The following is a 14,026-nucleotide window of genomic DNA, read 5'->3' as shown; positions in this document are numbered from 1 at the left end:
TGAGACGTTTTGAGGACCCCAATAGATTTCGTATATTACCACAAGCTTGGCTCTTGTTGTCCATTGCTGAAATGCCTTAGGGCAGTTTATCGATAGTGTTAACGTCCAATGTTGCAGATTTGCTTTGAACTTTTGAACTAGAGAATTTCTTTTTTTAGTAAAGAGGATTTTTCCAGAATTTATTCTTTTAATTCCTTCTTATTTTTTTGAATTTTTTTTTCCAACCTGGCAGAATTCTTTTATAGCTTTTTCCCAAGCTCACTTCTTACATAGGAATTAATTTTCAAAATATTTTCTTCCAACCAGCAAAAATATCTCTTAGTGTGGCAGAATTTTCCAGCAATTCCAAACCTTGAAACATTTGACCGCTATTGCTTGTACCAGCAAAAACAAAGTTGTCATCGCCTTTATTAATTAATAATGATTTCCGTTATATCGCAGCCCCTTTTCTCCAGCTCCATTTTTAGCTCGGCAACTTTTAAATTCACCAGGTTAGGCATTTTCAGTCCACGACTACTAGAGTTATTTATTTTTACTGTAGTTATTTACAACTAATTAAATCTCGCGCCATTAATTAAAATTTTACTTTATTGAATTGACAACTCTCGGCGATGCGGCTTCTTATATACTCGGCTGAACACTGGACTATTCTCGCCAACCTTCTAGGCGTCGCGTCGTGCAGTGTGTCACTTATTCTAAAATGACGGAGAATCAGCTGGTTGGTTTCTCGGCGTTTACAATATCGGTACATTTTCTTTAGTGTATTATTATCTCCTATAGTCCTATAGTCTCCTATAATCTAATATTAGTAGTTCATCTTGTTTGAGGGCTCTAATAGGCTCGAATTTAGAAAATTTATTTTATTTTATTGTATATCCTAGTATCCTCAGTCTTCTAGAGTTTATATATTTGCTTCTTTTCACTGCCAGTATGCTCAATGAAATAATGTAGAAAATTTCCAAAAAAAAGGAATGGAAAAGTATTTCTAAATTATTTCATGGATCTTTAAAAGGGACTGCGTTTCGAGATATTTTAATTAGTTTACCTTGGAAACAATTAAACGACAGTCAATGCTAGTCAGGTGAAAGTGTTGACGTTGTCAATAAAAATTGTATGTTAATAAAAATGCTGTGATTTTATTCCTGGATAGGTGTATACCAGAAAAGTATGTGTTGCTGAATTCCACTGAGAAAACCACCTGGAAATTAATTTTTTTTTACTTATTTTAGGCAAGAGCAAAGCTAATTGTTGCAGAATTAAATTAAAAAAATTAAAATTTTTAGTTTTTTATAATATTTTGTAATTCTATATTATTACTACTATTTAGACCGTTTGGACCAGTTTTTTTAATTCTTCCAACTTCTTTTTTCATTTAATTTAATTCATTGATCTTTTTTAATTTTTTTTTTTAAATTATTATTACCTTATGCAACTTGATTTTGGCTCTAATAATATTAAATTTATTGCTTTTGAATTTAGAAAACACGCCTCCAAAAGACCCGAAACCATCAACGAATCACACTAAAGAGAACGGCGATAAAAATTCGATATTCATCGAAGCGGCGGAACACGTGCAAGACGACAACAGCGTTGCCAACGGCGACAGTTTATCCCCAAACCAAGGCGAGAAGTTTTCCCTTAAAGTCCAAGTGCATAATTTCAGTAATGGCGAAGGAGGTGACGAAGGTGATAGTCCGGTCCTGTCGGGGCACACGAACGGACTGAAAGCTTCGCCCGTATTAAGTAGCCGTAGAGGATCGTTAATTTAGGATTATTAATAGTAAACAATATTGTTAAAATAATTTAAGACAAGATGTCTTATTATGCAAATCCCAATTTAATTCGGGACAAAGAAGCTTTATTAGCAAATATATTTGTAAGAACTGCCATAGAAATATTTACAAGAAATCCTTAAAATTATCAAACTGTTTATGACCTACATTTGTCATTTTAGTACACATGACAACAGCGCATATTAAGCAAACAGGTTGGAAATCGGCTCGTGGGTGTTCGGCCTAGCGCTGTTGCCATATAATGCAAGAAGTAGCTCTGAAATGTTCTTGAAACAGTTATTTCTTATTTGTTTTATTTACTTTAACGACTTTTTAGTACACTCATTATTACGACTTATAGTCAAAAATTATAGGCTGTCCACAAAAACAATTAAATTTCTTTGTACTTATTAATTTTTATTTGTTGTGTTAAATAATTTTAATTATCCGAACATAACGTACACACTGGAAAACGATACCAGTGTATTTGATTAGCATAGCCTTGTTGCCATGTACTGCAAAAAGAAATAGGACCCTGGACATTTTTTTAAATAACTATTTTATGTCTGTTTTATTGATTTAAAGGATGTTTACTTGAAGTGTCCATATTTTATCTTTGAACTCAAATATCATATAATATCAGCAAAATAGGATAATTACTACCTATATTACTAAAATATCATTTTTCCATACTAGTTAAATGCTCACGACATTTTCAGATTGAATATATTTATTAAAAGTAGAATGATTTTTTTAATTGAATTTTATTTTAATTAAAAATATATTTACTTTCTTTTAAAATTCTGTCAATGAATAAAGAAAAAACAGATTACATGAGTTTCATCGAAAAACATATTTTTTATAATTAATTAATTTTTATAAAAAATTTGTTTTTTATTTAATGTAATGTAATAAATTTATATATTATCTATTAATTAAAGGAAATGTTGTTTGTTTATGTTTGGATATATTTTAATTTGCATTTGCTTTTTTTTAGTTTATTATTCTGATTAAAAAAAAAAACACTAAAACAAATTTGCAAAAGGGAATTTTCTGCAAGAAGCAGAATTTTTTTTTATGTTTATTTTTGGATATTTTATAATTTTTTTTTAATTAATTTAAAAAAGTCAAAATAATTAAAAAACAACATGGTGAATTATTGAAGTTCTTTTTTAATAATTTATATTGGGATTCTTGTAAAATAGGCCCAAATTTTGTAATTAAAAGAACTGCTATTTAGTTTTTTGTATTTTGTCAAGCATTATATAAAAAATAACATAAATGATTGCCGTTTAAAAAAAAAACATTTGTTTATTTGCTTTTTTTAATATTATTTAATTATTTTTTTTCAATTTCTTGCCAAGGATTTGAAAAAAATATATATCTAAAATAAATTTTACAAGATGTATTTCATGAAACTTAAATTAAAACAAATTTGATTAATGAGACCTATAATTTTAAAATTTTTGTATATTAAATTTATAATCAGATTTTTATGAAACAAACAAAAAAAAAATTAGAATAAAATCATTGCTAATTAAAAAATTATATCTGAGTGGTGTAACAAGTGTAAATTCTATTTTCTTTTTAATTTATAATATATTTTAATTTTGCTAAGAAATGAGTAAAAATAAGTTAAATAATATCTAAGAATAATATTCCTTTTATCATGGAATAAACAAACAATAGGTAAAACGATTTTCGATTTTTTTTTTGTATTTTATTAATTGGAGGAAATTGGGAATTAATGAAAATTTTAATTTATACAGGGTGATTTTCAACCTATAATGAGAAACAATGTAGTAAAATATTTTTGGTTTCCGAAATAAAGATAAACAAATGTCAACAGAACGTGTATCAGACGAACTTATTTTGTTTATTAATAACTAATAGTGAACATGTCATAATGTTTGGAATTTGTTGTTTGGAATCTTTAGCAGTACTTAGTTTGTTGGTGGCTGTAATCGTTTTCGATCGTTATTTTCACACGAACAAAATAAAAGCGTCAAATGTAATGGCGCACATTTTTACAAACGAAGAACTTGTCGACATGGTTTTGGTTTACGGAGAAACGCATCAGAATGCAGTGGCAGCACCTGATCTGTATGCCCAAAGATTTCCCCGAAGATCACCCGAGACGTGGGACTTTCTTACGTGTTATTCAGCGGGGTAGAGGAACTGGCAATTTGCGGCCGCGGCCTGAACAAGATGGAGGAGCTATTAGACCTAAGCACATTCTAAATCTGGAGGAGGATTTTTTAGATGTTATCAAAGAACAACCTGGAATTAGCACTAGGACAATTGCAGCGCGATTTGGAATATCGCAATCTACAAGTTGGCAAATTTTAAGGCACGAGTTGCTGTAACCGTTTCATGTGCAGAGGGTACAAGCCCTACTTCCAAGAGATTTGCCGCTTCGAGTACACTTTTGTGAGTGGTTGTTACATCACCAGCAGCTAAGCCCAAACTTTACCATGAACATTTTAGTTACGGATCAGGCAAATTTTACGCGCAATGGAATTTTCAACTTTCATAACACTCATTACTGGGCTTTGGAAAATCCACATATTACACGGAGAACATACTTTCAACAACGTTTTTCTGTAAATGTATGGGCTGGAATTCTGAACGGGATGCTCATCGGACCTTTTATTCTGGAAAATCGTTTGACTGGTGCTCGCTATTTACAATTTTTGCGCAACAATTTACCAGTGCTTCTTGAAAATGTAAATCTCAACGTTAGTGTGGTTTCCTCATGATAGATGGTGCTCCACCACATTTCTCACGACCAGTGCGACAACATTTAGATCGTGTGTTTCCCGGACGATGGATAGGCCGTGATGGTCCAGTTGGGTGGCCCCTCGCTCGCCTGACCTTAATCCATTAGACTTTTATTTGTGGGGTCATATGAAAACAATGGTGTATGTAAACGAAGTTGATACTGAGCAAGAGCTACGACATCGCATAAACGCTGCCAGTGACGCAATTCGCCTACAGCATGGTTTGGCCCGTGCATGTACGTCTTCATGGATTCGACGAGCTCAAGTCTGTATCGAAAATAATGGAAACAACTTCGAACAGTTGCTTTAAATTAGTTTAAATTAAACACGTTAAAAAATACACGTTTTTTATTTAAAAAAATATGGATATCTCCAAGACTAAAAATATTTTACTACATTTTTTTTCATTATTACTCATCAGCTATCATTTCCCAAGTTTATGCGCATAGGTTGAAAATCACCCTGTATTTGTTTTATGTTTTAATTTTTGTTTGTTGCTTTTTCCTTTAATTTTGGATATTTTTATAGATTTTTTTGTTTTAAAATCCTTGCAACAAACCTAAAAAAAATAAATAAATAAATAAAATCAAAATCAATTAAAAATCGTTCTGATGAAAATTTGTTTATTTTTTTTTTCTAATGTATAGTAATTTTTTTTTTGTAAAATAAGTGGAAAATTAAAAGAACTGGAAATTAAAAAGTATATTTAAGTGATTAAAAAAAAATTAACTTTTATTTTAAGTTCAATTAATATTAATTTAATTCTTAAATTTTAGGGAACATTAAAATTCAAATTAAAAGGAAAGTGCTTCGAACTAAATTTAAAATGAAATAAAAAAAACAGAAATTAAAGTATAAAAACTTTTTTTTAATAATTTAAATTAAGATAAGAGTTCTAAAATAATAGAAATTATATGCTTTCAAAATTTTTAAAATATTATTTAATCTAAATTTAACTGAAGTAAATTTTAGAAAATAAATAAAAAACATAAAACCCCTAATGAAATACAATTACATAAAACCTTGATGAAAATATATAAAACTTTTAGAAACTTAAACTTAAAATATTCATATTTTAAATTAAAAATAATTTGACTTTTATGTAACTAATTAATAAAAATAAAATTATGTTTGTAAGTTTTATTCAATTAAAAAAATTATTACAGAGAAGAAGAATATTAAAAAATATAACTTTAATTTCCTAAATTAAAATTTGCAAATGTTTTTTTGTTTTATCAGTTTAAAAAAAAATGAATTTAAAATATATGTTAATTAAATTATCTAAATTCCTGCATATAGACTATTACTAGTTTGCAGAATATTCCTGAGATATTCCAATTGAATATTCTTTCAAATATCCAGAAATTTCTTTTTTTATTAAGGCATGTTGGGTTGGTATCTAAATTTAAGACACAAAACAGATTTTTGTGACATTCTGCCATAGACTTGTACACCTTAAAAGTCAAATCTTCCAATTTTCGTGTTTTCCTTTAAATTGAACATATTTATTTTCTATTTTAATTTTTAATATATTTTTCTATTTCTACAAATTAATTAATATAAAACGTCTCCCATAAAATATTGATTAGTGATAAAAACCATATATAAAATAAATAAAACCAATTATAAAATAATCAAATAAAATTAAGGAATTAAATATAAGAAGCAATATATCGTTCAATTATCGTTAAGTATTATTTTTACAGTGTTGTCTTTCTGTTTTAAATTAATACTGTTAAGGACTGTTCATAAGATATTTTACGCGAATTGTTGTAGTAGAAAATTATTATGTTTCTAGAGAAAATTGTTTGTTGTTAGAAATTTAGGAATTATTATATATATACAGGGCAGTCCAAAAGTCGAAAAAAAAAACGATTTTTTGACTGCACTGTATAGGAAAATATACGCTTAAAGCTATCCAACTATCGTATATAAGATGACTATTATCAAAAAAAAACTATCTATTCTGTATATTATGTGGACCAAACTGTGTGTATATTGGACCAAAAATGTTTTTTTTTGTTTTTTGTTGTTTTTTTGGAGGAACTGTTACAATTTTTTGATGTTTCGCTATAGTAGGTTTAATTAACTAAGTTTAGTTGCTTTTGAAATACGATTATTTTTTTAAGTCTCTATATTGTATAAATATGAATATTTTATACTGTTTGATGTTGAATTATTGTGGAAATATTGCTTGCAGTCTTTTTTTGAAATAGTACAACCAGGCTGTAGTTGTTGTTGTATTAAAAAACGGAAGATTAATAGTAGGGCAGTTTTATACAGGACAGGAATACATACAGGAATTTTTATTTGTTACAAAGTTCATTACTATAGAAATCAGTAAGAAACAATTCTTATTCATTAAACATATCACGTTAAATTAACTTTATTAAAATATTATATTTTGCCTTCTTTAGAACACATCTATGTGTATCTTTTGTCTGAAGTCCAAATTAGAGAAATAATAGAGAGGCTAATATTATGGTGCAAGAACGTTAACATTGTCCCGATGTTTTACCTGTTTTTGTGAGTTTATTAAGTTTGATTATCCTGAGAACTTTTGAAAAGTGAAGTTGAAGGTGTGTTTGTCCGCTGTGAATAAATGTGTTAAGTTTCCGCTACTCATTAAGGTGAAATTTGCTGTTTTCCTATAAAATTTTTCCAGCATGTTTTCATTGTACTTTAGACTTGTTACTTTTTTATAGAGATGTTACAGTGGAACTGGACCTGTTCTTTTCGAATAGGTTTCAGCGGGCTATTCCGCGTACCTATTACCAGAAATCAGAAATACCTGTTCCAAGTGCGCCGGTCCATGTAAAATAATGATTGCGATTTCTGTTTGGCGATTCAGTTCGAATAATACGAATCAGTTTCAATACTCGGATTGCCGGATTAGTTTTGACTTGGCGATTCTGCAGGCAGTGTACAGTGTAGCATAGTAGAAAAACTCAGAATAGCAAAGTTATTCCGAGTTTTTTATTAAATTAGTACAGTTACTTTTATTTTTACGGTTTTATTTAATCAGTATTTATTTGTAGATAACAAGGTACCTATATGCGAAAAAGGCGCTAAATTTCCATCAAAAGAAAGGTTAATGCCAAATAATATTAAATACAAATAAACAAACCTAAATATTACAAAATATATATTCTTCTAACAAAAAAAAAACCCTCTTCGGTAAATTTTTTTTGCCTTTTTCTACTTACACAATTTGGCCTTAAAGTTAAAAAATAATAATTTTTCTAGATTTTTTGCCTTAAGGCGACGGCGGTGGTCACTTACCCTAGAGGTAGAACTATTAGGTATTTGAATTTCACTTTTAGAATTTTTTTTGTGAAATGTATCCCATACTGAAAAAGTTGGTTTTTTAATTAAATATCTTGCACATTGCTTGTAAATGGTTGTTGAGCCTTAAGTATTTTTACCGGATCTTTTTTATAAATAATGTCACATAACTCTGCTATAATATTTTTCTTTACTCTTCCTAAAGCGTCATTATTTTTAAATGCTAAACTCTCCAAATTTCCCACTCTATTACGAAAACGTTACGCTTTGCAATTTCTTAAGCATTGTTTTAGCACATGTGCTCATGTCAATTTTTAGAAGCTTACTGCATACATCTAAAAGAAGCTACTAGATATTTTTGTCCACTAATAACACAGTAGCATCCTCAAAGGCCTCCAAAATTACTTTCAGTTCTTTTAGAAGGGCCCATTTATCCAATGTCAATTGAGGAAAATCAGCATCGAGTAAAGCTATTGTACTCTGTACAGCTTCAATAAATTGCTCGACTATAGTAGGTGGAGTTCTACCTCGTAACCACATCCTGGAAAAGGTTCTTAGGGGTTTTAAACCAATATTCTCCTGAAACTTCATTAATTTTGCCATGGTTTTCTTTTAAAGTGTGAAATTATAGTTTTAACTTTCTTCAGAGTGCCTGCTACTTCGGTGAGTGAATCGCGAATTAGGAGATTTAGAGTATGGGCGTAGTATCCGAAAAACTTCCATCCCAGCCCATTTGTAATGGCACTTTTTATATTGGTCGCATTATCAGATATTGCTAAAATAATTTTTTTTTCAATACCTCTGATATAGTTCTTAATTCCGCATTTAGATTGGCACTTGTATGAGACTGATCAAATGCGGCGCATTTCAGAAGAATGGTTTGAAGTTAAAAATTTTTATCTATGAAGTGCGGCCGCGTCATCATTGACTTCTATTTGTATATCAGCATTTTCACTTTTAATTTGATTTTCTATATCCTTATTATTGTTGTCCTGAGGGATTGATAGTGAGGAGTTTTCTTGAAGTATTTGCACTGTGGGGTGTTTTCTTAGCATGTATGTCTTTAAATTTGACAAGGTTGTCTTATAAGACATAAGGGTTTTGCATATGTTCCATTTAGCAGTTTGTTTATTGCTATCTACTATAGAAAAAAAATCCCAAACCACACTAGTCTTTTTGTTCATGATTAACAAATGAAAATAAGTAATAATAAATATAAACTTTAAACTCAATTTTATGTAGATCTATATGGACGGATCACCAATACATACTAAATTCCTCCTATACATTTTAAAAATCTTAAGACCGAAAAGTCCGTTGGCTGTGTCCACAGTGTCAGTGTCCACAAAAGCTAAAAAATACAGTAGAAAAAAAACTCGCCGCCCATTCATTCAATCATACTTTTCGGTGGAAATCAAAGTGACAAATTGGTGCCGCGCTATCCAAGATGCGCATGCCGCAAAAATAATCAAATTTAAAAACATAACCGCTAATTCATCAAAAACCTGTGATACCGCCAGCAGCGCCACGGCCACCACGACTGTCTTGCAATTTATTTGTTAGGAATAGGTTGGAGCTGTAATAGGTATTTGGAATAGGTTTACATGTGGAACTGGTACAGGTCGGAATAGGTACATTAAAAAGCTATTCCATAACATCTCTACTTTTTTAGTTTGTTTTGATTGTTAAGTCAAATACTCCACTCAATCTCTCTCTCTCTCTCTCTCTCTCTCTCTTTAAACTTGGGCCTCACTTCACGAGGTCACATGTCAGATGAGCATCTAAAGCTGGGTTTACACTTGTGAGCAGGGTTACACTTGGGTCCAGTTTCTCAATCGTGGGTTAACCACAGGATGGCGGATCGATATGTATGCTCGATTTGTGAATGTGATATCAGACGAAATCAACATGCTGCGTTGAGTGCAAAAAGTGCTGCACATGGATTCACAAGGGATGTAAGGTACTTGAGGGGAATAAGGCCTAGCTAAGAAAAAAATTGAATAAAGTGAAAGACTGTAATGTTTATATTTAGTTTAATACACCAAAGTGCTTATAAGGTTATATTAATTTTAACAAATTTAAAAAAATAATTTCTAAAAAAACTAGAAAACAAAAAATAAATATTAAGAAAAATATCGCAAATCAGCCTTATTATCCGATGGAGGTTTAATAAAGCCTATACATAAAAATGGCACAACTCGTGAATTGGGTGAAGTTTAGCAGCCATCGGGACACTCAAAATCATCCATGTCATTGACTGTTAAGCCAACACATTCCTCATGCTACCATTTAAGACATTTGCTGCACTGCCTCATATCGGCCTGCCTGTCTTCCTCACATCCATGGCAATACCATTCGGTACTTAACTTTTCCCTGGAGCTTTCAATATCTTTATTCAATTTGGTACGACTTTTGTTCTCCTTAATAAAGAGATCTCTAGTGACTGGAGTTCCTTTGTAGTTTAGAGCTTTTTTTCGATTTTTTTTAGTTTTTCATTAGTTTTTACTGGTATGGGCGAAAGCTCATTAAAAGAAGTGACTTTTGTTGTTCGTCTCATTAATTCAGAAAGAGGGATATGGTCATCAGTCGAATCCGAGTCAGAAGAGTAAACATTGGAATAGGAAAATTTGCCAGACTTGTTGGATGCCATTCCAGACGGACCAGGTTGAGGAGATTCAGGTGGACCCCTATTTTCTTTGTTGGTATCATCCGGTGCCGGTACGTCTGAGAGAATTGAAGGAGCAAATGCTGTTTCTGGAATTGCCTCGGGATTTAATGGAAACAGACCAGTAGCCTTAAAACCGTTTATAATGTTACTATGTATCATGCATTTAGACCAAACATTTGAAAGTATGATGTTAAAACGTGATTTGGTCAGCTTTTTGTTAAGATTCTGATCCAAGAATAATAATACCTCATTATCCCAATGATGCTCAAATGAACGATATACAGATTTGTCGAGGGGTTGAAGCTCATGTGTTGTATTCGATGGCAAACAGTAGAGATCTATATCAAGTGAGTCTCCAACATCAACAATTGACAAATTAAGATGACATGCTGCACCATCAAAAACTTCCTGGACTTTTGTATCGGGCTAAGTGCTTGAGGAATTCTTTAAAAAGTTCGTTAGTCATGTAGCCTTTACTTGATTTTTCCACTAGAGTTCCTGGTGGCAAATTATCATGTAATTCTGGCTTTAGCCTCTTTCCTTTAAAAATAATCATAGGAGGTATTGGTATTCCAAGGGCATTGACACATCCTGCAATTGTCACACTCTCTGCATGTTCTGACGATTGAAAGTGAACACGTTTTACCTCTTTCTTAGCTAAAACGGTTGGCTGGTGGTGAATAGTCAAGCGGCATCCTTTTTCATCCATATTATAAAGTCTTTCAGGGTGATTAATTATATCAAGATCATCATACATTTTCGCTATTTTTGAAAAATGATCATAATTTATTAAGTTTTTGAGCCCTAGCTGGATTCATAAACTGTGCTTTTCTTTTAGAAATTACAGGATTTCTCTTCATAAAAGCCTTTAGCCAGTCTTTACCAGCAAGTTTTGAAGTTGTATTAAATTGGTGAGCAATTTTATTATCTTCGCAGAATCTGAATACCAATCGACGAAGGATCCGTGGAGTCACAGGTAGACCTATTTCACTAAATCTTATTATTCTTTTAATGAGATCAGCTTCTTGTTCTTCTTTTAAAATAGATTTACGACCTAGTCTTTTTATTAGGATTTTATTCTAAAAATGATTTCTAATGGTTCTTCTGAGAATATTAAACCTTGCCGCAGCCCCATATGTACTCAGAGTACCGCGTTGAACAGATCGAACTGCTGATATTAAATCCTCCTCGCACCAGGGTGCCCGGTAGGAGGCATGATGTTAAAAATCACTGAAAATAAAACGAGAATAGGTTAGAAGTTTAATAATATGTTAATAAAAACATTAATTTGTCATGAGGATAATAACATGGAGGGTAATAAGGCCTATAGCTTATTTTTATAGGCCTTATTACCCATCCATGACGAAATATTATGTAAATATATTTAAATTATGTCGGCTAAATTTAATCTAATAAACTATTGAAATCACAAAATATAGAGTCTAGCCAAAATATCTGCAATTATAAATTAAAAATACAATTATAAATACTAAAAATACTTACGTTTTTGTTCGTTGTATCCTTATAATACCACACGCGGCGACACAAGTTGTTGGAACTTACTGACGCCCGAAAGCGAGGAACGCGGGTAGTCCATTCGAAGGTCGTTTTTAAATGGACCAATAGGAGACGCGGACCCAACGCAATCGATTTGCGATTAATTTAAAGCGGTTTTTTTGAATATAGGCCTTATTATCCGACAGGCCTTATTACCTGCAGGTACCTTACGGAATTGAGTAATGTGCAATTTGACTTGATATTTCGACATTCGAAAAAATGGGTGCACATGATTGGGAATGTAAAGTATGTGCCAGAACTGAAGTCAGAAGTGTCTCCATGGGTGCTTGCGGACCTAGTACAAGTGGCTCGCAGGGTGTTAAACCCAAGCTTTCTACTAAGCCATTGAAATCTAATTCAAACAGCAGCAACATGACTGTCACCAATGGGACAAGACGCATCAATAGTAATTCCTTCAAAGCCCCGGTCGGAGGTTCCCTGACCTCTACCTTTGATGGAGTTAAGGACCAGATGTTATTGCATTATTTTCAAATATGCTCAATATTATGCTTGATCAGAGAACTGAATTGCATAAGACTTTGCAGAAAATATGCAACCTGACTAAAGAAAAAGCAGAGCGTATTGAAAGTCTGGAACAGGAAGTATCTACCTTGAAACAGGCGGTAAGTGACCTTCAAGTAGCCTTTTCTAGATCTAATTCTCAGAGTGAAGGTGAGAGCACTCATTGCCTCAGATACAGGTGGCGATTTTTTTGAGAAATTTGAAGAGCCAAAGAGGCGATCTAGGAACATCATGCTATACAATGTGACTGAGTCGACATCTGAGTATGCTAGAGAGAGAGTGGCGTTTGATACGAACAAACTTAGAAGCTTGCTTCAGAAGGTGGTGGAGGACAGACCAGAGGATCAAATTACTAAAATTTTTCGTCTTGGGAAGAGACTGTATCAAGGCTGTTCTTGCTAATGAACAAGTGGCATTGAAGATTTTGAGGAGCAGAGTGTATAGTGACACTGGTGTTAAATTAGGTCCTAATCAGACTTTTCTCCAGAGAAACCAGTTTAAGGAACTAAAGCTTACTCTTTCGAATCGCCTTAATAATGGAGAACAAAATCTGGGAATCAAGTACATTAGAGGAGAGCCCAAGATCGTGCCGTTGAAAAATATGAGGTCTCAAGATGATGATAACTACTCAAAAAACGATTAAGCCTCTACTGTCAAAATGTTGGTGGTATGCGCACTAAAATTGTTGCAGCTGTCTGACTATTCTGTCACAATCCTATTTGAGACTTGGTTGAATGAGGATATCTCGCACTGACCGTAGCCTGGAATCAAGTACAAAGATTAGAGGTGGTGGGGTGCTTATAGCAGTTAGTAATAAATTTAGATCTAGAAAAATTGCTACTCCTTACATCTCAGTGGAGCAAGTATATGTAGAAGTAAATATTTGCAAGAAGTCATTTGTTTTTGGTGGAGTGTATATTCCACCAAATGCTATACGCAATAAGTACGAGTTAAATGGGATGTCAGTTCATGAAATCTGTGAAAGCGACCAACAATCATCGGTGCTGGTATTTGTTGATTACAATCTACCTGAGGCGGTTTAGTCAAATGATGTTGATGGGGTTTGTGTAGCCCGAGTATTAGCTGAAATGTTTTCTTATCATAATATTTATGTTTCAATGCAATAACGTACCAATTATTAGAAACACATTTTTAGATTTAATATTTTCTGATTTGCATAATGTTAATATTTCAGCCGCTGTTGACTGCATTTTTAGTAATAGTTTGCACCACGTTTTTTATCATATTAATATTCAAACTGACTCATCTTCACTAATGCTTGATGAATTTTATTTTGATTTTCGGAATGCCGACTTTGGGGCTATTAACTTTCATTTGGGGGTTATTGATTGGAGTATGAATTTTGATGGGTTGAATGTTGATGGTGCTGCGGGTAAGTTAAATGATATTTTACAGGATTGCCTTGATTTGTTTGTTCCTAA

The 14,026-nt window shown here is 32.1% G+C and overlaps 1 protein-coding gene across 1 annotated transcript in view; it reads left to right on the top strand.

Moving 5' to 3' along the window:
- The window catches only part of LOC126738469 (serine/threonine-protein phosphatase rdgC), a 209,332-nt gene extending 206,760 nt beyond the window's left edge, over window positions 1-2,572 (top strand). Inside the window, exon 16 of the mRNA XM_050443832.1 lies at window positions 1,480-2,572. Within this exon, the coding sequence (XP_050299789.1) occupies window positions 1,480-1,769 (290 nt within the window). The 3' untranslated portion in view covers window positions 1,770-2,572. The remainder of the gene's footprint in view (window positions 1-1,479) is intronic.
- Window positions 2,573-14,026: the final 11,454 nt, after the last annotated feature.

The sequence above is a fragment of the Anthonomus grandis genome, chromosome 7, assembly GCF_022605725.1.
Source record: "Anthonomus grandis grandis chromosome 7, icAntGran1.3, whole genome shotgun sequence".
Classification (NCBI taxonomy): Eukaryota; Metazoa; Arthropoda; class Insecta; order Coleoptera; family Curculionidae; genus Anthonomus; species Anthonomus grandis.
This window is presented reverse-complemented; position numbering and strand designations above follow the sequence as displayed.